At 37.3% G+C, this 26,911-nt stretch overlaps 1 protein-coding gene across 2 annotated transcripts in view; it reads left to right on the top strand.

The window, feature by feature from the left end:
• Positions 1-26,911, top strand: part of ABCC4 (ATP binding cassette subfamily C member 4) — a 140,322-nt gene that overhangs the window by 51,919 nt on the left and 61,492 nt on the right. For both annotated transcript variants that reach the window (XR_008840954.1, XM_056496459.1), the window contains exon 20: positions 23,964-24,043. Coding sequence is in view for 1 of the 2 variants with exons in the window: in XM_056496459.1 (XP_056352434.1) it covers positions 23,964-24,043 (80 nt within the window). In the remaining variant the exon portion in view is untranslated. The remainder of the gene's footprint in view (positions 1-23,963; positions 24,044-26,911) is intronic.

Genomic DNA, 26,911 nt, shown 5'->3' with positions numbered 1-26,911 from the left:
TGCTGTTCTGATTTCTGCATTATTTGAAAAAGGAAAAAGGAGAAAAGATGACACATGAAATGATGTTCTTGTTCAGAATTGAAGCATTTAGCAGTTCTGAAATCTATTTGTAATATCTGTATTTCATGTTCTGATTTACATGGGTTTTTTACTGTTTATTTGTCTTTTAGAACTTCACATGCTGTTTCTTGCATTGAGGTGGGATGTATTTTCCCCCCCTTTTTAAAATATGCCTATGAAAGATATAGTAAAAATAAACTGAAATTATTAAATGTGCCTTTTTCTAGGGTTGTGATTGTAATAGCTAAGCCAAATTATTAGTTACCATATCCCATATTAACAAAGCTAATGTTGCAATGTTCAGATCTGTCATTTAAGCATCCAACATGTTCTCAGTATTAGTGTGAGATCTCTAAGACTCTAATTGCAGAAGCAATTGCTGAACTGAATTTTGCTGTTTTATTTATCAAAAATTAATCAGTAATTAAAAAATGCCACGGCTTGTATTTTGAAGACATGGTGATCTGTGTTCCAGAAAGGAAGGGAACTTAAATAAATAGACATCCCAAGCTCTTGGTGGTTCTTACTGGGGAAGCAGAGTAGTGAGGAGCATCAGGGAGAGTTGACATTAGGAAATGGAAATGCGTGGTGAATCATGACATGTCTGTCAGCTCCCAACAGATCCAGTCAGTCTTGGTGAATAAATGGAATGATTTATTTCTAAAAAAATTATGCTTTGTGAATCGGTTTAGGCATGAGCCCAAGATCTCTCTTTACAGATTGCATTAGCAATATATATATATAGGGAGGGAAAGGTTGTAATGGGAGTAGTAACTAGTATTTTACCCAGGTGATAGAAGAATGTCAATGTCTTTTTGAAACCTGGATTATATAGAAGAGAGAGAAAAGGGACAAAAGAGCCCATCTCCTGTCTCCCCAGCCAAAAAATTTGTATGTACACGTATATCGTCTTTCTATAATTTGACATAGGTCTAAAAATAGTTAAACACTACTCCATATTTGGCATTGGAAGAACCTTAGTAATAAATGACTATTTCCTTCTTAAGTGTTTAGCCTAACCCTACAGAGCTGATAATCCTAAGTGACCAAAGTGTATTGTTTTACCTAGCATTCAGAAAAAATTGCCCTTTATTTTGACTGAAATTCAAATTTATCAGCAGGTATCTCTACTGCATCACTTACACAGCTATTGTGAAAGCTTGATGGGTAGTTGAAGTGTTAGTATTTTGGGTTTTATTGCATCTGGCTTCTCTGCATTTGTTCACAAAACTTAGTTTTTTAAGTGTAGAATTTGGCTCTCTGGAAACTTCCTTTGCTCTTCTACTCATATCCCAGTAAGGAAATGCCATGAATGTCAAAGTATCTGTAAAGTAGGAAGATGTGGACGTTTTCTGTTTCATGGTGAATGTTTTATATATTGCTCTTCACATGTCACTTGCAGGAAAAAAAGGGGGATGATTTCCGTGCACATCTAGCACAAGAGGGCAGCACGATCTGTTTTATCCCAGCTGAGCATTACAGCAGCTTCTTAGAAGGATAACAAAATTCATCTGTTATGTTTTTAGAGATGGCATTTGAGGAGTGAATTTTCAACCTCTCTGCTGAGAAATAGTAATGTGGTTCCATTCAGTTGTCTTCATTATCTGCAAGAATAGTATTTTCTCCTGATCTTTTGCACAATAAGCTTCTCAGCTTCATGTAGTGCTGAGTTTAGGAACTTTTTTCGTTTTGGAAATGGTGGCCAAAAAGTCAGATAACCCTCTAGAGTCAGAAGAGTCCCACCTATTATTCCTTTAAATTTCTTTTTCAAGATATTTGCAACACTTCAAAACAAATTTGTTTTAAAGCTAGGTGAAAGGAACCTGGACTTCAGCAGCAAAGACTTGATTTGGGACTTGCCTCTTTTGAAATTAGTTTCATATTGAATAGTTCAGAGGATTCTACTTTTTACAAGCTTCAGGATTTGATTCAAAATTACTTGCTTAGCTTGTAAATGAGTTGTTCTTTTCTGGGATTTAGGGACAGAGATTAGAGAAGTGATGCTAATGTGTAACTGCATCATTTTCAGTTACGGTAGTTTTAGTGTAAATTCTGTGTAATTTTGAATTGCATTGAATTTAGGAAGCTGGAACCTGCTGCTGCTCTTCTGATGGGTGCTGTAAGAAGGAATGGATGATATGCATTAATTTCTTCAGATAAAACAGAAATCTCTTCCCCTTCTAGAGAATCTGTCTGAAATTTAAATTGAACCAGAATCACTATCCAAGTGCAGCTTTTTTTCCCCCAAATTGTATCTCCCTAAACTCTTGGTTCTGACATTTATAAGAGAAAATGAAATATTTTGGCAGACTTTACAGCATTTCTGACCTTCTTAGCAGTGGTAAGCACTGAATTGTATGATGGTTGTCCTTGACCTGTTAAATTAACAGATTTTTTCCCCCCTACAAATGCTTTGTAGGAGTATTAAATAAACATTGATCTCTTTGGGTGCTTACCTAGACTTTAAGATTTGACCAGGTTATAGAGAGAAATACTCTTTTTTGGTTTTGGCAGATAGAAATGACATGCTGAACTGATAGCTAATAGCACATGAAAGCAAACTCCAAATATAAAAAGATTAAAATGTGAAAGAAAGCTGTTGTTATAATGAAGAGTTTGTTTTTCTTTAAGGCATAAGGATTTTAATTATGGTGTTCATAAATCAAGTGCTGAAACGCTTGTAATTTGACAGAGAAAGTTTCTTTATAGGATTAAAAGCATGTTCATCAATGCACAAATGACTATCTGCATTTTATCTGACAGAAGTGTCAAATGGGCAATGTTGTTAAAGTGTTTCAACCATATAATATTTGCAACGAATATGGTATTTCAGCAGTCTGAAAATTACAATGCTGATAATGAGGTTGTTAAATTATACTTTATCAGATGGATAGTGAAACTGCTCTAGTTAGTGTACATTAATGTATGCTTGTTCACACAAGTGATTCTGCTGAACAAGTAGCATGTTTAAACAAGAAATACTGGTCTTAAACTGTGTGATTTACAGTAGGTGGTGTTTTGGCATATCATGCAGTTAACAAGGCAAAGCTTCATGTTAAGATACTTCGTTTGTAGTCTCATTCGTCCCTGATATAAATATTCAGCAGCAATGCCAGGAAATGTATTGTATTCCTATTTGACTCAATCATTCAATTGCTTTCTTCTTTTTCTTTTTTTTTTTTTTTTTCTTTTTTTTTTTTTTTGTTTTGTTTTGAAACAAGATCTGTCCTATCTTTCTGATGCAGTTTTCAGATACATCCTTGTGGTCAAGATGAATTCTACAGGGTTGTGAAAAACTGTACCAGCTCTTTTGACAGCTTTCATGTTCTCTTAAGCTAATACAAAAAAAAATACATTGTCCTTAAGGCAGCAGAGGCTTTGTTTTTGAGTCTCTGTGCCAAGCTCTAAAGCATGTGCACAGGTTTGTTAGTTTATGTTGAAAAGAAGTCCCTATAGGACAGCCTTTTGTTGTAAAATAAAAACACAGATTCTCTCTTCCGTGTTGGTAATCACTTGCATTTGTTGTTATTAAGATGGCAACACAATGGGTTCCATCAATCATCAAGATCCTTAACAACCACACAACGCTGTAAATATTATGTTTGGGTGTTTGAGTGGAACAGCTCGTCACTGAAGTAGGTGTGGTAATTAAAACCTGTTAGGTTGCTACATGTGTTAAAGAAAAAACCCTTTAATGTTTTTTTCATATAACAATGGTGATATGTACTTTAAATCTTATCAGGGTGTGATTATTAAATGATATTTTATGGGAGTTGCTCATTTACTGTTAGTATTATCATGACTCTGTTAAGAGTTTAGATAGTCTTATGCTTCCATGTGTTTTATCACCATTATGATTCTGTCAAGAGCCTTACAAAGTTGATTGCTATAGGAGTAGTCTTTAAAGTCAGTAAATGGCACTCTGGAGTTATGTTTACATTTATTATCTATTAGTGTAACTCGATTCAACTCTATCCTATTCTTTTCTGCAATAATAATTGAATGAAACTTGGCCATAAACCGATGAGACAAGCCCATTACATTTTCAGTTCACCGAGTCAGAGCTCACCCCATTTATGCCTAATATGGGAGATAAAATTAAAAGCTTTACAGAAAAGCTGTTTGTAGGAGGGGATGAGACTTCATTTGATAGGGAAATAGCGTGAAGCTTGTACTGACAGCCACTTCCAAGTGCAGCCGCCTCCTTCCCCGGCACAAGATTCCCTGTCCCTTCGCAGGGATTTTCTATCTTCTCCACATTAAGATCCCCTGGTGGGGAAAACAGCCTGCTGTGAAACTCATTTCTGACCATATGCTGACCTGCCCAGATACTGCAAAGTCTGGTCTTTTCATTTACTGAAGCAGCTACAGAGAGAACCTCAGCCGAGCAAAAAGGAGGCACGGAATGTCGAGCAAGACAGGGAAGCCTAATTAAAAATACCAGCTTTAGAAGACTGCACAGAAGCTGCTCAGAGACATCCCTTTCCTGCAAGTGTAGCTGGAAAATAAAAATGAAATTTTGTTTTAGTCTTGCATAGATGGCATGCTGTTTTGAGGAGATTTGTGGCAATGAGGAGCTGAACGTTGGTTGGAGACACTTGAAAACAGAGAGAGAGACTGCTGTAATATTGATGGAAAACTGCAAGGGGCTTAAAAAGAGGGCCCAACTGAGGTGGTGCAGCTACAAATAAGCTTTTAGAGAGAATCCAAAATGGAGGATTTGTTTGTTCATTCATTTTGATAATAACTATTTAAAATATGTATATTTTTTTCTATTTTTAATCTGTTTATAAATTGTGGAATGCTGCTACAACTGCTGTGGATAGTGGGGGCTGGAGGTGCCACATGGATGGAATGTCCTCTCTTGCTGTTCATGGATGCCTCTTTTGGATGGGAAATGAACATTTCTGAGAAATGAGGAAAAACTTACCAAAACTCACTTCATTCAACCTTGGAACAAGGCATAAGCATTTGGAGAAGAGCTGGGCAGGGATGATGGATAGCCAGGTGGTGAGAGCATGTATATGGAACATGGGAAAAGCAGTCCAGCTCTTCTCCCCCTCTGGTTCAGAGTGAGCCTTGAACGTGTGGCTCCCCCACCCTGGGGAGTGACAGCCGTGCACATCAGGCTCTTGGCTGTGCCATAACCTTCCACTGCTGTCCCTTGTGGGCACACAGGCACAGTCAGACCACTGTGGTGTCTGCAGAAAAGCCAGCCCGCTTTGATGGGCTGTTCTGGGTTTTTTTGTTTAATATGAGTGGCTGGAAATTAAAATGAAACCAACACTATCACAGTGCAAACTCATTTCATTAGCACTGTTCTGCTTTATACTGCATAGAATTCTTTCTCCCAGATGATCCTAGGTAATCTGCACTGCAGCATATGGGTGAATTAATTAGTTGAGTTTTTTTTTTTTTTTTTTTTTTCTCCTGTTTCTTTTTTTCAGATTGCCAGCATCTTGCAGATTATGCAACAAGTGAAGATTAGTTTGTGCCTGTGGTGATCTTGTAGAGTGTTTGGAAACAAAAGGCATTTCTTGATCCAAAATTAAAATTTTAATGTAGAAAAGAATGGCTGTTGTATGTGAATCTGCCTGTTTTGGCAATTCAGACTAAAGCTCGAAGAATAGAAATAACAGCAGGAGCAGAAATACTGATTCGAGCTTGACTTCAGTGTGTTGTTTAAAAAATATAAACTTTAAGTTATTTACAGGTAGTACAATACAGCATTGCTTGCTGTCTTCCACCCTGTCTTCTCCAGATATTTTTTTTCCTTCATCAAAGGAACTTTGGGGCTTTTTGTTATGTATTCGGGTGAATACATATGCAGAACCTCCTTCAGGATTTGATTTTTGATGCCATTTTATGGAAGATTATGTTACATTTGGAGAGGGCAACATTATACAAGCTGTATATGTTGATAGCCACTACTAAGAGATCTTTTCAAAGTATTCTAAAATAGCATCAAGCATATGAAGAACATTTTGTTTGTTTGTTTGTCTTATTAGTTACTGGACAATAGCCCTGTAATTAGAGTGGTAGTATGTAATGGACATTAATTATTGCTTGTGGCTGTACTGACCTTGAGGCAGGTAGCTTGAAACTGGAAACTGCACGTTCGTTTTCGTTTGGGCTTTGTTTTAATGTTCATTTGAATTTGGACTCTTGCTGAACATTTTCCTGGGTGATTCTTATTTGCATACTTAGTTGCCATAGCTTTTGATTTTGGCTTGAGCAGAATATTTAGTTGTGGTGGTCTCAAAGGGAGGCTGTAGAGTGAGGAGGTTCCTGAAAAGTCTGGATAGGCTGGGGCTGCCTTAGCTGTTAGTCACCTAATGCTGGGTAGGAGGTTGTATTCACAGAGCTGGCAGGCAAAGCAAGCTGCTGTGTGGCAGAAAGGTGGCAGAGTCTTCATTCTCTGCTGTTTGGTTCAGAGTGGAGTGCCTTTTGTGCTCAGGAGGTGGTTTTGGTTTTGTGTTTGTCTTTGCACTGTTCCAAATGCCTTAAAAATGACTTTTGACTTGTTTGTCTTCTAGTTGTACAATCTCCTCATCCTTCCTCATTTACTAGTTAAAAGAAGAGCATAAAGGTCACTAATATTTCCCAAACTTGAGCTTTTATCATGTGCTACTTGTGTTACATTTATGACATTTGAAAATTCAAAGGAAGTTTAGAGTTCAGCTTTTCATAAAGTCATGGATTTTCTGTCCACTGCCATGGTTCTGGTCAGTTTTCATCTCCTGTGTACTGAATTCATCCTCTGCTTTTTGTGTCCAGGAATGCAACTTTTCCTGCCCTCTTTGAAGCTTGAGTTAGTGTTGGGGCAGAGGGTGCAGAATAATCTGAAAGTGCTTGGAAATCTGAGGTGCAGATTTGGAACTTGGACATTTTGCTAGCAATTATAAGGAATAATAGATGGAAGAGAGATGGTCTAACTGTTCCTCAGTTTTCTTTTTATCAAATGTGATGAGATTTCTGTGTGTGTGTGGCAAACCTCTTTTTTCTCAATGATGTTTCTGTCTGTTTAATATGTAAATGATGCAATGCAGAATATTGCTAATTCGTGTGTAGGCAAGAAAAAACATTTTGCTTTGTGGTAAACTTCCCTTCATTGGGAATACATGTTTCTTTGTCCCTGTGTGTATTCATTTCTCAGCAAAATATCATGTTCATGAGTTTGAATGTTCACAACCCAAAATAAATAGTTTAGTCTACATTTTAGGCAAAATTCCTACATCTGTTCTTAAGATGTCATAATTAATTTCTCATACAGAAATACTGTCCCTACCCCATCCTTTCTAGGACATGCCAGGAGGACAGTAAGTGATTAGATGCCAGGGGCATTTTCTCAGTGTTGGGTTTTTCCCCACTCTCTCCTTTTCAATGTGAATATTCAAAGCTGTAAATTTATACTATGTTGTTCCTCTCTTCTTCTAGAACACTTATTTTTTGTGTTTAGAATCTTTCATGCTGATCTTTAGAAAAGAGGTGGTGTCTGTCTTCACTTAGAGAGTTAAGTCCCTGTGCTTAAGGATGGGTGTCTAGGATGTGGAAAGTGTTACTTAGATTAAGAGAAAGAAATTAACCGTATTTTTAATATTTATTTTTTAAATAATATATATATATATATATATGTATATAGAAAACCTCATATGCTTTCCTTGAGGTTGGTATAATAATTCTTTCATTTCTCCCTTCATTAATTTCCCAGTCTCCTTAGAGGAACAGTGCTCCTCTCTCCTGTCTCAACAACCAGCCAAAAGTAAACAATTACAGTTAGCTCTCCAGAATATTCCTGGTATTTCCTGACTAAAAATGTTGAAGTGGTTTAAGGAAGAGTTGGTAGTTCTTACCTTTAGTCAGCTAATGTTCCCTTACCAATGGAAAAAAAAAAAATTTGCTTGGTACTCCTTTGAGACAAAAGATGCTTGCAGAAACCTCTGCAAATTTAAAGCATCAGAACTCTGAAATATAGGTGGTTTTAGCTTTAGAAATGTCATCTTTTTTTTCTATTAAACTAACAATATAGAATTTTTTTTCATCAGTATTTTCAACAGAAAACTAGTTATGCTAGACTTATTCTAATATTAAGAAATCTTATCTAAAGAGTGCTTTCAAAATAAAGCCAAATTTGAGAGAAAAAGTGCCTTGAGGTTTTTATAAAGCTGGCAAGTTTTAATATTCCAAATACGTAGCGACAATGATCTTTTTTTGTAATTAAGCTACAAGTATGATTTAATATTGAATTCAAAGCCATTCACTGAATGCTGCTTATATTTAAACCCCTAAAAATCCCCAAGAGAAAAACTAGAAAAAACAATCCCAATGTATTTTTTAAAATTCAGATAAGAAAAAATAAACTCTACTGCACCTCAATTTAATAACCAGTGTTGCTCAGCTACTACCGAAGGCTTAGGGACAGTGTTTAGAAGTGATTGTTCAGAAATAAGTGTTTCTCTAAGATTATGAGAGCTTATACAGATGATTTTGTTCACCTGCTGAGTGTTCAAGAGTGGAAATGTCCAATCTGACGCTTTCCAGAAGTGTTTGTTTGCTTGAAAAAATAGAAACATTCCTGTGGAAAAATAGGATTTAATTAATTTTTGTCCCATCTTAGCCACATACTAAAGCAATATTATTATGTACTTTTAATAGAGGCACGAACCTTTAGTGGAATGCAAAATCCCAGGTTTCTGAAATGATCTAAATGGTTTTAGCTTTAAATGTAATGCTGTGAGCACTGCTTAATTTGTTAATACCTTCCTGCTCTGCCTCTGCTGTTTGTACTTCTCGTGAGATGCAAGATGTTAAAATGCTTGTTGATTACTTGTTATTAATTTTAAAATGGGCATGGAAGTGTTTTGAATAGAAATCCTGTGTATTGTTCAATTAAATGGGCAGAAAGAGAACAAGTCAGTACAACTGAAAGACAGTACATTTAGATTAGACATTAAGAAAAAATTCTTTGCTGTGAGGGTAGTGAGGCACAGGTTGCCTAGACAAGCCTGTCTTACCCTTGGAAGTGTTCAAGCCATGTTGCATGGGGCTCTGAGCAACCTGGTCGTGTGGGAGGTGTCACTGCCCACTGAAGGGGGGCTAGAGCTAGGTGGCCTTTAAGGTCCCTTCCAACCCAGGCCTTTCTTTGGCCTGGTTTCTTTGATTTTATGGGTCCTGGAAAAACAGAAGGATACACGCATTCTTTGTCTCCCTGAGGAGAAGATGCAAAAATGCTCTTCCAGCATGTTACCTGCAGCACTTCAGTAGCTCTGGGTTGTATCTGGATTACTGTAAAGTAAATGTGGTGAAAAGAGAGTTTCAGCATGGAAGAATAGGGCTTTTAAAGACCTTTCATACCTCTCAGATTTTGGCACAAAGCAGAGATTTGTACTTATACTTTCATCTCATCTTTAAAGGGATGGTGGTGGTTCTCAATGGAGCTTGATTAGCAGGATGGACAGAGAATGCTGTTGGTGTAAGAGGAGGTGTGATGGGTGTAACATTTGCTCCTTAGACCAATTTTTCCTCTTGCTGTATGCCTTGCTGCTGTGATACCAAGGCAATTCAGAGAGGAAACAGAGCAAGGAAGGCACTTATTTTAATTAGTGAATTTTATCCTCAAAGGCTTTTCGATCTAATTTGGTTCTTCTGATTTTCTGTTGATTCTTCCAAATGCTTCAGACTTAGTCAGACAAAAGCCTTTTTTTTTTTCACAATTGTCAAATTTCATTGAATCTCGAGTCTTGGTGATAGAGCTTAATTGTCAGCAAAATAAGTCTTGGTTTCTGTAAATTGTTTGATCCTCAATTGGTTTAGAAGTGGCAATATACTTCCATTTACAGGGTTTAGATACTGTTTTCATGTGGCATGGAGCAAAGTTGGACCAACCAAAAACATTATTTCAGTTGTTTTCTGTTGGGAAGGCTTAGACAAAGAGCTTAGTCTCAGATCCTTTAAAGTTCAAGCATCTGCCACTAGGGGCAAAAATTATTTTCCTGTAGGCATTCATCTTTTATTGTAGATTTACTGTGCTGCTTCACTTGGTTGATAATCTAATTTAAACCTCAGAGATGATTCATACCTCCTCAAGGGGATTCACTGCTGGTTTAAATTGTCTGATGTCAGAACTTTTCAGTTCTTCTAGGATCTCTTTTCTGAACATAATGGTCCTTTGGGTGTTTGAATGCACTGAGGAGGAAAGAATGTAACCCGTGCAAGTGGTATTGCTTGAGAGATACTGTTTTACTACATACTTCAGATTTTTTTTCAAATTTATTTGAATTTCTGTTTCAGGTAATTTGTGATGTCTTGACTTAATTTGGGTCCTAATCATGCCAAGTGGTCTATTGTGGAACAAATTTCTGCAGGTGTGTGTGTGGTACCTGTTGAAGTAAGAAACTTTCTGGAGGGTAGAATACACCATGTGCTGTGCTAGACACCTTTGTTTCATAACATTTTGTATACCTGTAATATGACAGTTTTCCAGAGAAACACTGGATTATGAAAGGTTACAAAACCTTGGTCAAGAGGAATTTTCAATTTCCGTTCTCAGAAGACCAAAAGAAACAAACCCTCAGTTGTCCTAAAAGGTTTTAGAGTGGTCCAAAGACTTAAACTTGTTTGTGACCCCTTCCTGAAGGCATGACACCTGTGTAGTTGACCTCTAAAAACTTTTAAGAGTTGAGTGTTCATATTAGGAATGTGAACTGCTGTTTGAGGACTTCTTCTCTAGGGTCAGGCAAGGACAAAACAGACATTCAGAAAACTAAGAGGTGTTGTAAACACCATTCAGCAGTGATGAAAAGTTTATTGAATGCTTTTCACATGCATTCTAAAGTTAGGCTGCATTTTGAAAACTATCAGAGCTAACATTAGTTCTCCAAATATTCTGATTAAATAAACTACTATGCTAAGTTGTTACTAATTAATACTCTGTAATTTTAATAGTGGTTGGTTTATTAACAGAATTTTGCCATTTGTGGTTTTTTTGCTTGGAGGTATAGTTTTGTTTCATATGTTTTAATGATGTATCTGCAAATTGATCCAGAATCAAGTTCTGTGCTCATGCTGTTTTGGGAAGAGGGAAACAAAAAGACAAGTTATTTTTTCTGTCATTTGTTTTCACTATTATATGTTTATTTTTCCATTTTATTCACACTTTAACAGAAATTTGGTGTCTTTTTCAATGCAGAATAATGGCAAAGCTGTTGTTTTGAAAGAACCTTTCCCAAAATGTTTGGGGTCAGATTATGATCAGTGATTATTTGCAAAATTTTTAATGCATATTACAAAATATAACTTGTGCTTCAGATCCATGAGAGAATTTAAAAGTGGTTTACATATTGCATATGGATACTTGAGTGATAGGTATTTTTGTCATAGTCTTTTCATGGCTCCTCTAGTTTTCCTGTTTGTTCTAGTCCTGGAGCTTGTTTCATCCTAATGTGTCTGGCAGAAAAGCTGCTGGTTTAAAATAGCAACAAACCAAATTGTGGTGAAAATGTGTGTCAGGAAAACAAAATCAATGTGTAAGTAAGTGAGCTGTTAAAATCCAATGATGGACATCTTTTGAAGTAAGAAAGAAAACTACTGATAATTCCTTTACCTGAAATCTTAATTGGCCATGTGAAATCTTAAGACCCTGTGTGAATGAAATTAAGCAAACTAATCAGAGTATTCTCTAAAGACTAATGAGACATAACCATCTGTTTCCCCTGCAGTTCTATAGTTAGCAGAGTGAAATATGCTCCTGTAAGAGCAGTTTAAAGCAAGAGCTAAAATCCTCTGAATTGTTTTCTAAAGACACCTCTTTCAATAGATATAAGTCTTCCCTTGTCTCTCAGAGTGTACCTTGTGAATAGTCTGTATGTGTCCAGTGCCTGTGGCTATGCAGATGTCCTGGATGCACTTTGCCATATTCCTTCAGGTGACACTGGCTTTTTGACTTCTGCAGTTCTAGTTTGGGAACTGTTTCAGAACCTGGTCTCTCCCTTGCTGTATTTCCCATTTTTCAGTGTAAAACACCCTTTCTGTTGCCTTCACATCTCATGTGTTATTCCCCTATCTGCCTCTTTTTGTCACTCTGCATTTCCAAAACATCATTTCAGGCGCTTTTCTGGGTTTTTGTATTGCAATAATCCTGTGTTCATCTTCTCTTCTCAGTTGCTTTGTCCCCAGCTCTTCCACACTTCCTAGCCTGTGTCTCTGTGTGTTGGGCTTTGTGCCTTGGTTGTGTGTGGGATGACATTTGTACCTGGAGCTTGTACCATGCTGTGGTGAAAGAGAATGGAGGAAGCAATGATGAAGGAAGAGAGAGAAGTGGGGAGTGGGTATGCAGTGAGTAAAGCTGAGGGTGAAAGAGAGGACACATGCAAGCAGGGCAAAAATTCAAGTCAGTATGTACACAAAGCTCTCTCAGTATCCAAATACCCCAGGTCTGCCACCTTGTCTCTTGACAATTCTGTCTTGCAGCTGGGCCAGATGGAGGAAAGACCTTTTCTTAAACTTACAGCCCCAATATACTGTGAGGGAGTCTAACAGGAATTATAGGGAGGAGAATGACTTGGTTTGCACATTAACCTTCTCCCCATGCAAAACTTTTACTATTTCTGCACTTGGGAAATGGAGCGGTTGTCACTTCCAGTGTTTTTAACTCCCTCCCTCCTCATTTTGGTTGTTCATCTTTCATGCTTACATCTTTGTAACTTCCTGCTCACTGTGCACTAAGGTTCATCCACAAGCTGGTACTTTTTCATCTTAAAATCTCGAGATGCACCAGATAGGTAGCATTGTAACTGCAGTACACTGACAGCAGTTAGACGTGTGGGTGGGGAAAACTCATTAATTCCATGACCCCTTTGTGTCCCTGTAGTTTAAAACACATCTTGTCCTGCAACTTTCTGTTCCAGCTTACTGCTCCATCTTCCCCTAGCTCGTTGTTCCTTCTGTAGTCAATTGTATTGGTTTCTCTTAGCTGGCACAACAAACTCTTGCTGCTGGCTCCATGATGGTCCAGCCTGGTGAGGCTCTGCTTCCAACTTCAGATTCTTTAGTCCTCTTCTGGGTGTTTCTGACTTGCAAAAAACAAATGGCAACATTCTCAGGAGTCCCTTGTTGAGAGCAGTACTCTTCTGTTTTAGCCTTTGTATTTATTTAGGAGCTCATACTGCTGGACAGCTGTAAATCAGTGCTTCACAGTGAAGTCTGTCTTTGAACTGAACAAAACCAAAGGGGTTTGTAAATGGTGTTCACTTCTGCTTGCATGGTGCTTCCATCAAGTAATTTTTTTCCTCCTTGATGTGTGTAAATTTTTTTCTGTGTTCATAGAGAAGTGAAGAAATGTTGCTGTTAACGTATTTATCATTCTAAGTTTCTTATTTAAAAAGCCATGAAAAAGAGGAAATTATGGGATTTTTTCTTTAATTTTAAGCAACATAAATATAACTATATGGTTTTAATTTAACCTCTAGCATTCAGCAGTCAAAAGAATCTGTGGGGATTTAAGGTATATTTGTACATAAACATTAAAGGTTCTTTGATTTTGATATATGCACGACTAATGTTTTCATGTGATCAGCAGCAACTTCTCATTTTAGCTGCTTGTTTCTTGTATATATTTTTCTTTTTTGTTTCTGGGATGAAGCTTTCTAGTAGTTGCCCAGTAGAGAAGTAGAGTCAAAGGCATTTGTATAACTTTTCAAAATGCTTAGCATTTAATAATGTAATTATTAAAATATCTTTAATGTAATGAATGAAATATACAGTAGAGGTCATATTTGGGTTTTTTTTTTTCTCATTTGATTTCATTTAAGTGTTGTTAATTATAGTTTAGGCTGTAAAGAAGTTTACTTTATAGTGATTTTTTTCCCCAGAAGCCGGTGGCCCAAGGAAATGCATTGTCAGACTGTATGTATATTCTCTTGGACATCACTTCTGGAATAAAACTCTTGGGTTGTGGTTGCCTTCAGCTTTTCTGAGACAAAAGATTTTTGGTTGTTTCTCAGGCAAGATTTGCAAGTGGAATTTGGTGCCAGTCACAAAATAGAGGAGTAGGTGAAGTCATCCTTCCTTACACCCTAAAGCTTGCTGCACTGGAAAGGGTCCATTCCATGCCCTAAATTAGGCTCCAAAAACCTGGAGGATTTCATTCCAGCTGTGGTCTCTCCTGTGCTGATTGCAGTAGCCTTCAGGCACACACCCATTTGCCTTCTTCCAGTGCCATACTTTCTGCTGAGTTTTCCAAGGGGTGAGTAGCTTCAAGAGCAGGGGCTGAAGGAGACCTCCAGCAGAAGTGCCTGTAGCAGAGAATTAACATACCTGCTGGAGTGATGGGGACCCACCTTCAGTGCATTCTCTATGAAAATAGAAAATTCTACTGAAAATTACACATTGCTGTGGATCTCTGCCCCACCTTTGCCTCTGTTTGACTCCTGGGCTTGGCTGTACCTTTATAAACAGGATGGCAGGTTTCCCATTGTCTTATTTTGTGAATGATACCTAAGTTTCCAAATGTTCTATGATTTTCCTCCAACATGTGGTATAAAAAGTCCCAAACTGAAGCAAAATATTTATTTTCATGGGGCATGAGGGTGTGGGGTGTGTCTTCTTTTACACAGAGCAAATTTTCCAAGGGAATGCTTTGATTATTTGCACAGCAGACTAAGTGAGCTTTCTGTCAGAATCCCAGAATATCTCTTGAGTTTTGTAGTAGTGGCATTCCATGTGAAGCAGGAAAAAAATCCATTGAAAATTATCCAGTGTCATCCATTGAGCATTCTGGATAGCCAAACCATGTGGTTTTTAATAAGATTTTTCTGATTCCCAGTGGCTTTTTTATAGTAGGAATAGTTAAAAAGGAAAATGTATTTCAGGAATCATTACATGGGTATATAATGAATGAACTTTAGAGAGAATCTCTCCTTTCCAAACCAATCACATATTCCAGAAGAAGAGAGAAAGAAAAATGAATTCTCAAACTGAAGGGACATGCCAAGCAAAGGAGAAGAGTTTACAGAGTCAGATGAAGATTAAAGTGAAATTGAACTGAAATAACTCTCCTGTTTTGGCTTTATCCTCAGAATGGGTGGGCTAGGTAGAGCCAGAAGTCTTGGCTGTCCCAAGATAGCCTCTGTAGAATTCAGTCCCTGTAGACTTCTAAACAGAAGAAACAGTCCCTATAGAATTCTCTTTCATGGTTCTGAAAAAAGGAAAAAGATGAATGGGGATCTGAATATCTGGTATATTGGTAAAATATCTGAATATTGGTAAAATATGGCATATTATTTGTTTTTGGAATGATAACCATATAACAGTGATAACCAGATAGCAGTTTCAACTAAGATTTCAGGATTTTGCTTTATATTCAGTAATGTCAATTTCTCCATTGTCATTTTAGACTGGAGTGATGATTGAGCCCCTCTAGCTTCAACACCAATTAAAAAATGAGAGGGGGAAGAGAAAAATACTGGAACATTGGAAATTAAGATTCTTATTATGAGAATTATCTTTAGGAGATAGAATGGTAAGAAAAGCAATAAATATGAGCAGATTTGCAAGAGCTATGTGAGATCCACCTCAGTATTTTCTGAAATGCAGTAGTTAAAGCCTATTCTCAATCAAGTCTTGATAGTATAAATGGCATAGGAATAGCATTCCTTTTTCTTGTTGGAATTACCTTACCAGGAAGGTGACATATATTTATTTTTTTATTTTAATTTTGCATTGATATGTATTTTATATAGCTACCAAATATGAAAATATCTCTAATAGCTGCTTTTCTCCTCTCATGTAAGTATTCCAGTAACAAAATACTCTTCAGATATTTCAGTCCATCTGGATTTGTAGTATTCTGTTTAATTTTTGTAAGTCCCTCTTGCAGCAAAACAGCACTTGGGACATATTTTCAGCCCAGATTCAATTTGTAGCAGAAAGAACTAGAGTGCACAAGTGCCCTTTTGTAAGTGGCTGTATTTGTGGTTAAATATATTAGTGCAGAATTAAATTCATAATCATGCTGGTAGAAAGTCAATATAAGACTACATTTTCTAGATAATGTTTTGGGTTTCTGTTATACAGATGCTTTGCATTGTGGTGAGAAGTTGAAGTAGTTAACTTTATATATGAAAAAGAAAAAGAAGGTGGTGTAAATCAATGGAGAATTTTGTCAGTAGTGTATAACTTGACAACCTTTTAAACACCAATTGATAAGAAGTTGCAAATGGTTACCATTTTAAAGCTTTTTTTCTCTTCTGGAAGGGTAAGGAAGCCAGTTTTAACTCCACTGTATCCCCCTCCTCTATAGAAATACCTTTTTAAAATGTTTTATTTAGTTGGACTGTGTCCCTTAAAAATAGGACTTAAGGGTCATGGTGCTTATGATCTGGTGGCATCATTTTAGGTTGTGAGCTTTTTCATTTCAATATGTTTAAATGTAGATTTTTTTCATTAAACAGAGGATAACTTAAAATAGCTTCAGTGGATGAGTTTAAAATGAAACAGAGAGGATATCCAGAGCTTAACTTCTGGAATGGTTAGAACTTTGTTCTGGCAATCTTCATCACATGATTATATATTAGAAGTTTGATATTACTCCAGAGATTGGAGGGGGATGGGATTGCAGGTGTCTGCCATTGTCATTCTAATTATGAAGCAGAGATGTAGCTTTGTACTCAGGATCTAGCATAAAACTTTTATATATTGCTAGAAGTTTGTACTTTTAGATGATTCTGAATCTTCCTTTCACCATCTATTACAGGATATGATTGCAGGGGTCAATAATTAGAAAATTGCTGATAAATGCATTATCCCAGCTGCAGCATACTTTTTTTAAATGGGATCGCTTTGTTGGAAAGTATAATACAGCACCAAAGTTAAATTCTGTTTTGAAACTGTTGTTACATCTGGAATTGTGACCATCTTAGTTAATGGGTAATGAGATACAATCAGAAAGGCAGTTAGGATGCAGAAGGTATGCTGAGATTTGCCAAGAAAGCAATTTCAGAAAAAAGGGAAAGTTACACTTCCCCCCTTTCTACCACACAATCAAGAGGTTTTTGCTTTGTCTGCTTCTGTTTTTAATGCAGACTTTAGAAATAATTTCTGCATTGTAACTTATGTGAGGAGGCTTTGGCTGGTGATAACAGATGTTAATGCACATTCTCTTGTGAGTAGACCCAGGAAAAAGGACAAATCAACTGTACCACATAAATTACCAAAGAGATAAAAAAATTCTATAGAACATTGACCTATTTTGGTTTGCCACAGCAGGGTAATTCCAATCAATGGTATTTAAGCTCCAAAAACAACTCTACAGTTAGGATCAATGTATTCATACTAGGTAATGTAGATGTCTCCCTCAGCAGTAAAAATAAAAATTCATTTCCAAAGAAGCCTGTTTTCTGTTCTTATCTTTATCATAGTTATTCTTCTTCCTTTAAATCCTACACTTAAAAATAAGATCAAACACAGTGTTTGAGTTTTCTTCTCATTTCATAACTGTTTTCTTGTTTGACAGCATTTATGTAAAAAGTCCTTTTCAAGTAGTAAATTAATTTGGATAGAAGGCTTCCCACCTGAATTCATTACATGCTGGCAGTTTAGATAAATGGATATTATGATCTCAGCATATTTCGGCCCAGCACCACTGTGCCTATTTGCAAATGTCTAAGAAAGTGATAATATTCCTATCAGTTTCAGTCTGCTAAAGAAAAAAACGGGGTAGAATTTCTTATTTATATTTATAGGATGCCTGTGGGGAAGACAGCAATGCTGTATATGGCAGTTTGTGTGGACATGTGGTGCTAAACATACATTAAAAAAAGATAACAGACCCTTTGACGTTTCTTTGTAGAAATATGGAAGAAAAGCCAGAGTAGATCAGTAATTGACAGCTATGCAGGAGATGCATTTCCAGATTTCTTTCTGAAGAAATATTTCACAAACTTACAATTCCTTTCAAAGTCGGTAATCCATCTTTAATTATTTTGTTGATTTCACAGTTGTATTTTACAAGGTTGATGTAATGTCTGCTTCCTGCCAACATTTGATATGGACAATCCACTTTGTCATTGCTTTGATGAAACGGCAGGCTGCTTGTGGTTGCAGTACTTTTTTTTTTTTTTTTCTTTTTCTTTTTGTGGTGTGTGTGTTTGTGTGTGTGAACTGAGCATGGGTAAAGGCTTATCAGTTGCTGAATGCCACAGCCTAACAGCAAGATATGTGGGGAGCTGCCAGTTTGTGCCATGGACAGAATGGGAATCGTGTTCAAAGGATGGGTGTTTAAATGTACCTGGTTATGTCCAGCTATTTCTTCTGTTCCTACTTTGGGTGTGCCTTTATTGCCACACATATTGAGAGCATTATTTTGCTGCCAGGTGTCCATTTAGAAGGGCTCTGGTGTGCCAGGCTGTAACTGGGGCTGTTGGGGTGCACATTCCTGTCCTCAGGAAGCCCACGCTGTGCCCTGGCTGTTGCAGGCAGCAGTGGCACCCAGCCGTGTGCCAGGGCATGGGGGACACCAGGGGCTTCTGCTCACTCAGCAAAGTCAGTGGCTTTTGGGGTTCTCTGACCTGTATCTATCCAAACTTGTCTGTCCTAGCCCTGGTGAGCATCTCCTTGGCATGGCATACCTTCAAGCAAGTGTGCAATCCTAGTTGGGGTTGTTTATGTTCAGTTACACACAAATGACTTCTTGAATCTGTTTTTAGCACTACAGGTTGCCTTTAGACAGGTTTCTGTAAGTCTGCAGCAAGGAATGGAAAAAAAAGTAACTTTTTCTCCGTGGAGGCTGGGCAGTGAGGGTGTTCTGGCTTCGCTGTTTCAGAGTAGCTTAAGAGATTTTGAATATTTTTTCCTCCTGGTAGATGCAGTACATGGATTGGGATACTTAGGCCAATTGCTATGGAGGAGTTAAAGTTGCTATGCAAAGCAGTATTTATTACTAACATTTGCATATTGAAATAAAAAGTGTGATGCAATTAAAATTGCCTGCACTGAGGATTAGCCTGATCTCTGAGGAGAAAAACATTCCAAGAGTGCACACATATGCACACACAAGTGGCAAAATCTTTCTATCTGTAGAAGGCCCTTTTCTGAAACCCTTTTTCTTTTCCAAAGAGGCGAATCAATGAAGTAGAGAAGTAGTGACAAAGTATTTCTGCAATGTGTGATGAAGCAAGTGGGTATAAAGGTTTTGTAAACTCATTGCAAGGTATAGAAAATCAATGTGCCTACTCTATTGTGTTACACAGAAGTATTTCTGTGAATGCCTTGGCCAACAAAGTATACTAGAAGTGCCAAATGCATTTAGAAATAATGTACTTTTGCTCTTAGGGTCGTTGGAATTTAGGTTGCACAACACTGAATACTGTGGATGGCATTTGGCTATTCCAGTGGAGGATCCTAGTTACTTGTTTAAAAAAAAAAAAATCCTTTTCTGGTGTTTACATCTTGAGTGTTGGTTCAGTTTGGATTGTATTTCTTTCATGATAAAGTATGTATAAACATTTTAAAGAGGTGTGGCACAGTCAAGTGTTTTCATTATTTGTATGGTTGGTTTGAACATCTATTCCAAAGTATCAGTAGGCACCTGCAGGAGCAAAGTGGGTTTGTAGCACCTGAACACATTTCGATTCGTGCAGTTAAAGCAGTTTACAGAGTGAGGAAGAAAAGAATATCACATACTGAGGTTTGATGTCTTTTTCACAGAGGACAAAAGAGTTTTGATTCTTTCACTTCAAGTTTAGCCTAACTATTGTGTAGGGGAGGAGGTTTAATGAATCATTGTTTAACTTTGATACTGCCAAGTATTTGACCATTAAATAGTCTGAAATGTGTACATAGCACTTTGGTGACAGACCCTTATTTAACAGTGATTAATTGGCATTGAATAGTTATTTAATTACTTCGGAAGAAATCTAACAACAGTGTGTGTTCTGATTAAGTTATTTGATGTAAAAACAAACACAAGACTGCTGAAGAGAGCACGTCCCCTTCTGCAGCTTGCTGCTAACACTGCATGGAAGCCTGAGTGATTGAAATAGCAGATACTGTTCACCAGTTTGGATGCTGTTGTAACATTGGCATACTTAATCTTTGATTTCTTAAAGGACTTTTTTTGTTAGTGGTTTGGTGATTGACTTAGAGGTTTTAGATATAGTATTTTCTTTTTGCTTTTGTAACCCCTAGCTGGATAAGTAAAGGATGTAGGTATTAAGGGAGCTTAAAGTTTTTTGTGAATTGGGTATACTGGACTGATCTGTTGTTTCTTGGCATGTTTATGTATCTCAGAGATGCTTACTTAAGGAGTTTGGAGTTTTTGAAAATATGAATGATGGTGGCAAGGTAATGCTGATAATCTGTAAGTTTAGGAGAGAAGGGTTTAAAGATTTTGGAGAGAAAATATAATTTTCAGGGTGAGGAGACAGGTAAGTTGTGAAGCTCCTGCCCTTCTTGAATAGCAGATGCAACAGTTTCCATAGTCTGAGGGGCCATTCTCGAAAGTTAGGTTTGCAAATTCTGATAGAAGCTGTAGTCATAACTGTAAGCATTTTGAGTCCTGACTCCAAATAGGTACTTTAACTTTTAAATCTGGAATGTTTTCTCTTGCATGTTTAATAATGCATAAGCAAGTCACTGATTTACTGTGCTTCCAGTAAGTGGAAACAGTTGTTTCTTCATACCTTGTGAAATAGACCTCTTGTACTTGTAGACATCCTTATAAATGAAGCAATTGCTTTGAATGCAATACTGTAATGGCTGTGGGGCATCTTGTGGATATTTCCAAAGCATAACACCTCTGCTTGGAGGTGCATTGCTGCCCCTGCTACGTGGTGAAGGAACTTGCTTGCCTTAGTGGCTTACTGTAGCTTCCTTCTGTGTAGGGCATGCTGTCTAAAATGCCAGTTCAGTTACATCCCTGTGAACAGGATCTGAAATGCATCTCCAGACTTGTATTTTCTCTTCTACTGTCTCTGAGGTTAATAGAATTGAAAAACAGCAATGACAGAAATTAGGCTAAGGCTTATGGGTTTGTCACTTGCCTTTAGCTGTAGAAAAGCATTCATGGTCACCAGATAAACAGCACAGGAGGGAGATACAGACCTCTTAGCAATAAGCAAAAGGTTTTCCTGGTCTTAATGACTTCAGGTGTCATTTTCCAGGATTTCTGTGTGCAAACACTAAACAGATTAATTTTTCAGTAATTTGAAAATTCAAAAACAATGAGGCTCTGCTATCAGAGATTCACTTTAATGTTTATTTGGGAAGCAACTGATTCATGCTGCCACTGTTTAATTGTATTAGGTGGACTGTGAAAGGTTCCAGTTTTCAAGGTTTGTCTTTTTCATATACCGTTTCTTTTGCTCACTCAAATTTTAGTCAGTGTCATTTTAAAGAATTATTGTATTTACATTTTAAAGAGGATTAGGCAGATTAAAAGATGTTTTCATGTTTTATTGATAACATCAGATTAATTTCCACTTCCCTAGTGGCAGCTCACAGAACTGTCAAAACAGAAGCTGTAGAAACATTGTTATACTTAACAGTTTCATGAGGCAGTTGCAAAAAAATACAGTTTTGGCAATTAATTAGCAGCATGATTACCTCTGGGAACTGGGGCTGTGGGTGGTAACATGGAAAAAAGTGAAACCAGGGGTTGCTGGGGATGGCCTGGGTGAGCTAAGTTTTCTGTCATGACCATGTTGTTCAGAGAATTTCACTGGAAGAGGAGGAGATCCACAGTAACTCTTAATGTGCAGGCAGTGCTGGATTGCTAGAGGTGCCAGCGTTGGGCTGACCCTGCTGTGGCCATGGAAAGGTGTCCAGCCTGAGTGACCCTGCTGTGGCCATGGAAAGGTGTCCAGCCTGAGTGACCCTGCTGTGTCCAGCCTGAGTGACCCTGCTGCCTCCTGGCAGTGTCACATGGGGTAGCCTTTGGTGCAGTGGCTTCTTACATCAATCTGAAACCACTACAAATAAAACTTACTTGGGGTTAAAAGGCAAAGGGTGATTCTTAGGCTGAATTAAGGTGGGGTTTCTCTCTGTGGGATTAATCCTTTCTCCTTGTGTGCAGCTCGTTGGTGGGTCTCACAGCTTTTCATGGAGGAGCTTAGCAGTGTCACCTCTCCTTGCTGTGCTCCTTGCTCTGTAAAATAAAGTGAAGTCACTCAGAAGACAAGTGACAAAACTGTGAACAGATTTCTAATACCCTGAGCCCAATCTGTTATTCTGCCTAGTTTCCCTTATCTGCTCTTGCTGGACACATTGCTAAGGAAAGCTCTGTCAGCAGGAAGCATTTAACCTCTTCAAATTATTTTCTTTTTGCCAGTGAAGTCTTGGTTCATTTGAAAATAACCTAGAATGTGATATTTAAGGATATTAAGCAGCCTTAGTGACAGTGTGCATGCAGCATGTGCTTGATCACTCTTCTGTGACCAGTCTCCATGTAAGAAAATCATGGGAGAAAGAAAGGTTTTTAAAAATTGCCTTGGACTTCCTTCTGATGTATCTACCCTGATATAAGTAAAAGGGAACATGCCCATGTGCTATTCCCAGTAGAAAAAGGTGAAAGAGATTTTTCTGAATCTTGTGCTGCTGTTACCCTTCCTCTCTGTGGGCAAAGCCTAGAAACAGGGTGAATTCTGCTGTTGGCTGCCTGAAGTAACTGCCTTGGGTAGTGAAGTACTGCAGAACAAGCTCTTTGCCACCAGTTTCTCTCTCCCAGACCTGAGGAGAGGATATTTTCTGTATTGTTTGGTGTGGAACAGACATTCCCTTAAAAATAAATGAATGAAAAGGAGATATGAGCAGAAAACCAGCATGATGGTTGCTACAGAAGTTACTTCAGAATCTCTTATCTCTAAATTATGTCGCCAGTGCACTCTGTGGAAACTTTAAACTTGCTTTCAGTTTAATGAGCTCCTTTGAAAAGAGAAAAAAAAGAGTCTTTTGTTGCCAGTGCAGTGAATATGTTTGTACCAGTTAAAAGTATAATTGAATCAAGATATATGCAGATAACAAAGCAATGTGAATGCATGTATGGGCATCACACACCTTAGAAAGGCCAGATTCCCACCCCTGGTTTAGTTTCTTTCCTGGTGAGTAGAGATACTGATTAATAGAGAAAGATACTAATCCACTTATGGGTGGCAGCACTGTGACTTTAATTATTAAAGAAGTCCTGATATAACTGATTTTTTTCACTCAAGTAGAACTTGGGAAAATAGAGAAATGTAAATGCTTCACTGACAGCAGATTAAAAATCGTTTTATTAGCTTTAATAAAGATCAGTATTGTCAAGGTTTTGAATGAGTATAAATGTAAGGCTGCATGAATGCAAATCTATCTCAGATTTTTTTTTTTAGAAACACCTACAATTTGAATTAACAATTTATATAATGTTGAGGGGTGAGAACAGAATTGCTAAAAAACATCAGTTAGATCAGCTATGATCTATCTGAGACATGCATGCACTAGTGAGTTTCAGTCAAGGATAGGAGCAGATACTGGTTGATGTTGCTTGATGTAACTTGCATTAAGTTGTCTGAGCTGTTAACCTTTACCTGCACATGTTAAGCATATAAAGCATACGTGTTTCACCTGTTAAATGTTATCTTCTTCTATACCTGTTGAAATGTTATCTTCAAAGCCCATTTAAGTTTTTTTTCTAGCTGTTTAGGTAAAGGTATTATATATATTTGGGTAGAAGGCATTTGTAAAAAAACTCCTCTTCTTCAAAATATGTTGCAGTGGTTGTAGAAGATTCCCTTCATGGGGGTTTCCAAAATTGTCGTTTTATTTTTAGAGTCCAGCTGTTTCCTTTTAATTGTTTTTGAAATGGTAAGACATGGATCTTTTCAGGAATTATATTTACTTCCCTTTTGTTTTTCTTCTCAACCCTGTTTCTGCAGGAAGAATCTTAAACCGTTTCTCCAAAGACATTGGCCATTTGGATGACTTGCTTCCGTTGACGTTCTTGGACTTCGTGCAGGTAATTCAGTTGCTGCTGTCAGAGACTTCTGCACTGCATTCTGCATTTAGATTCCTGTATGCTTTGCTGAAGATCAGCTATTTGTCACAGATGTAGCTGAGTTGAATGAAAGTACTTGTTTGTGAAAGAAAGGCGCGGTTGAAATTTAACGTGTCAGTAAAAAGCCAACATGAGTAATAACTGGCAGGTAGGAGTGGCTCTACACAGCTTGCTATTATGTCAAGATTTGAGCTCATAGTAGCTACATGCTTGGTAAATTGCTCCTGATTTGCCTCCAAGCAATCTGGCAAGCTTATTGCTGTTATAAGAAATATGTCCATAGTAAAGAAACAATCAGCTCACATGAAAAGATAGCGCAGATTAACCTAATTACATGTCTACTTCCACAAAGAATCAAATGCTTACCACACCATTTTGGATTAAAATAGGTGTGGCTATTTACAAAGAAAAGATTAGTAGTAATAGGGTGAATATAATAGCCTTAATAGGAACAAGTAAAATAAGTTGCTGCAGAAAAGCAAGATGGACAAAGCATTAAGATTTTGATGATGATGAAATGATAAAGGATTATGTATGATATCAAGGTAATTTTTCTGTTGCAGTTGCTATTAATCTTTCTCGTAAAACATTGCAGGAGGATAAATCTGAAAAAGAGTGATTGTACTGTATGAAAGTAACATGAATCACAGAATCCACAGAATTGTGGAGGCTAGATAAAAAAGACTTAGTGAATTGTCTGGATCCACTTAGTGGATCACACCTGTCATGCTGAGGTCAGAAATGTTTCTTAAGGTGCTATTGCTATCTTTGTTTCATCTCTTAAAGATAATTTATTCAGGATCTAAAGCCTGGTTTGGCTTATTTAAAAATAAACCAAAGACATTTCAGGTTGAGTAGTGATTAACATGTTGCTCTTACTGAACTCTTGAAAATAGGGGAAAAAGTAGTCCAAGGAGTAAAAACGTCTATTAAGATACAGTGGTTTTTGTAGTTTAGTGAAGTAGCTGAAATGGACGTGTATGTTTTGCTTTTCAGATTTTTACAGTGCCATTTTAAAGTGTCTTTTTGGGGAAAAAAGAAATGTGGTGTATTTTACCTATCAATTACAGCAGTTGGGGTTTTTTGTGAGTTAGGGAGTTGCTTACTGTGAATATTGAGATTTTTAATTCACGACCACTTAATTTAATTTAATTTAATTTAAATTAATTTAAATTCTTCTTGAAAGTGCAATATGGTTTTTCTTTAAGAACAATTTATATTCTACTGTTTGTACAGATTCCAAGTCTTCTTCTTCTTCTGTCTTATTAGACAGACTATCTTACTTTATTTCAACAGTCTTGAGACTATGCATATGTGGTTTCTTTTTGACTGGAAGTTCAGTTTGTCCTGCAGTCTTTATCCTCTTCTCTTAGCTTAAGGTTTGCATCCACAGTGTCAAACCCATCTGTCCTGCAGAGTGTGCTTGTCCTTTGGGCCAGAGGGGTTTATATGTGCATTAGTGTGTCCCCTTTACAGCAGGCTGCACTGTGTGTGCTCATACTATGTACTGCTCATGACCAGAGCATCCTTTGGGTCCTTTGGCCCTGAGATAAAATGATTAACCATTTTCTTTGGTTCTGTGCATTTACAATAATAATATGAGAGCTGTGTTGCAAGACCACTTGCATGGTGGTTTTATTGCAAGAAACTGAGTGGGTGTTTTGCATGCCCTGGCATGTGGTTTAAAGGCATGTGGGGTTGTCTGAGGATGCAGAATTTGCTGGGAAAATGTTGCAGAAGTCTGCAAAGGCAGAGGGAGCCACAATTGGTGTGATCTTGTCCATACTTCCTTTTGGGAGCAGACCCTGAAGCAAACTGTCTCGAGAATTGCGCTGCCGCACTTTTGACGGAACAAACTGATCTTCAGAAGAAAGCTGAGAGAGAGTCTGCCCTGTGTGCATGGCACATGGTACAGAGGGCTCAACCCTCTACCAGCACATTGGAAAACCAGTGTATAGATCCTTTAGGCAGTGCGTGCTTCTGAAACTGAGCTGTTCTGGAATGAAAGAGTGAAGCCTGCTTTTCTAGATTTGTTTTCTTCTTTCACGCTCCTACTGTAAACCACATTTGGTAGATATTTTCCTTCATCTTGATTAATTTATGTGTTTTTTTAAAATTGGCTATTGAATTATTTGTCAAATTCTGGAGTTTATTTTTTAAGTGAAAAGTTTTTGCTTTCCAAAAAACAAAGTAGATTTTACAAGTCCATTGCACTATTAAAAAGACACTGTGTTTCAAAGCTTGCCTGCTCTACTTGGCATCAGAAAAGAAAATTTAGGATCTTAGTGTTGATTAATAGTGCACTGCTATCCATAAGAAAAAACCACTTTCTTCTTGGCAGGTTTTCTAAAATTTACTCTTCTTGATCGGCAGCCTTCATGCTTAGTGGATGCTTTTGAAATTCAAGAGCAAAGATATATTTATTTCTAGTGAAGCAGAGATTTTTACAAAGGATAACTGTTATCAATTATGATAGAGATCTTTTGTCACTTGTTTTGTTTGCAGGTGTCTTTTGTAACACTTCTTATAATCCCTTCAGGAAGAAATATTTTCTCCTTTCTAAAAACAGTATTAGCTGGATATAAAAGCTCTGATCCCAGCCATTATTGTTGATTCTTTGAGAGACATTTCCCAACATTCATTGTTTAAATGGTTGTCAGGAGGAATCAAGTGAAACTTAATAAACAATGCAGTAACTGGTTCATCTTACTTTGTGTGTAGAAGCTTTTCTTGAGCGGATTTGCATTGGGGAAATGGTCGTTTTTCAGAGTTCTTGCTAGGATCATTGTGAAGCATTCCACTCTTTTACTGTATTGGCAAGTGAGTGTA

The sequence above is a fragment of the Oenanthe melanoleuca genome, chromosome 1 (assembly GCF_029582105.1).
Source record: "Oenanthe melanoleuca isolate GR-GAL-2019-014 chromosome 1, OMel1.0, whole genome shotgun sequence".
Lineage (NCBI taxonomy): Eukaryota > Metazoa > Chordata > Aves > Passeriformes > Muscicapidae > Oenanthe > Oenanthe melanoleuca.
This window is presented reverse-complemented; position numbering and strand designations above follow the sequence as displayed.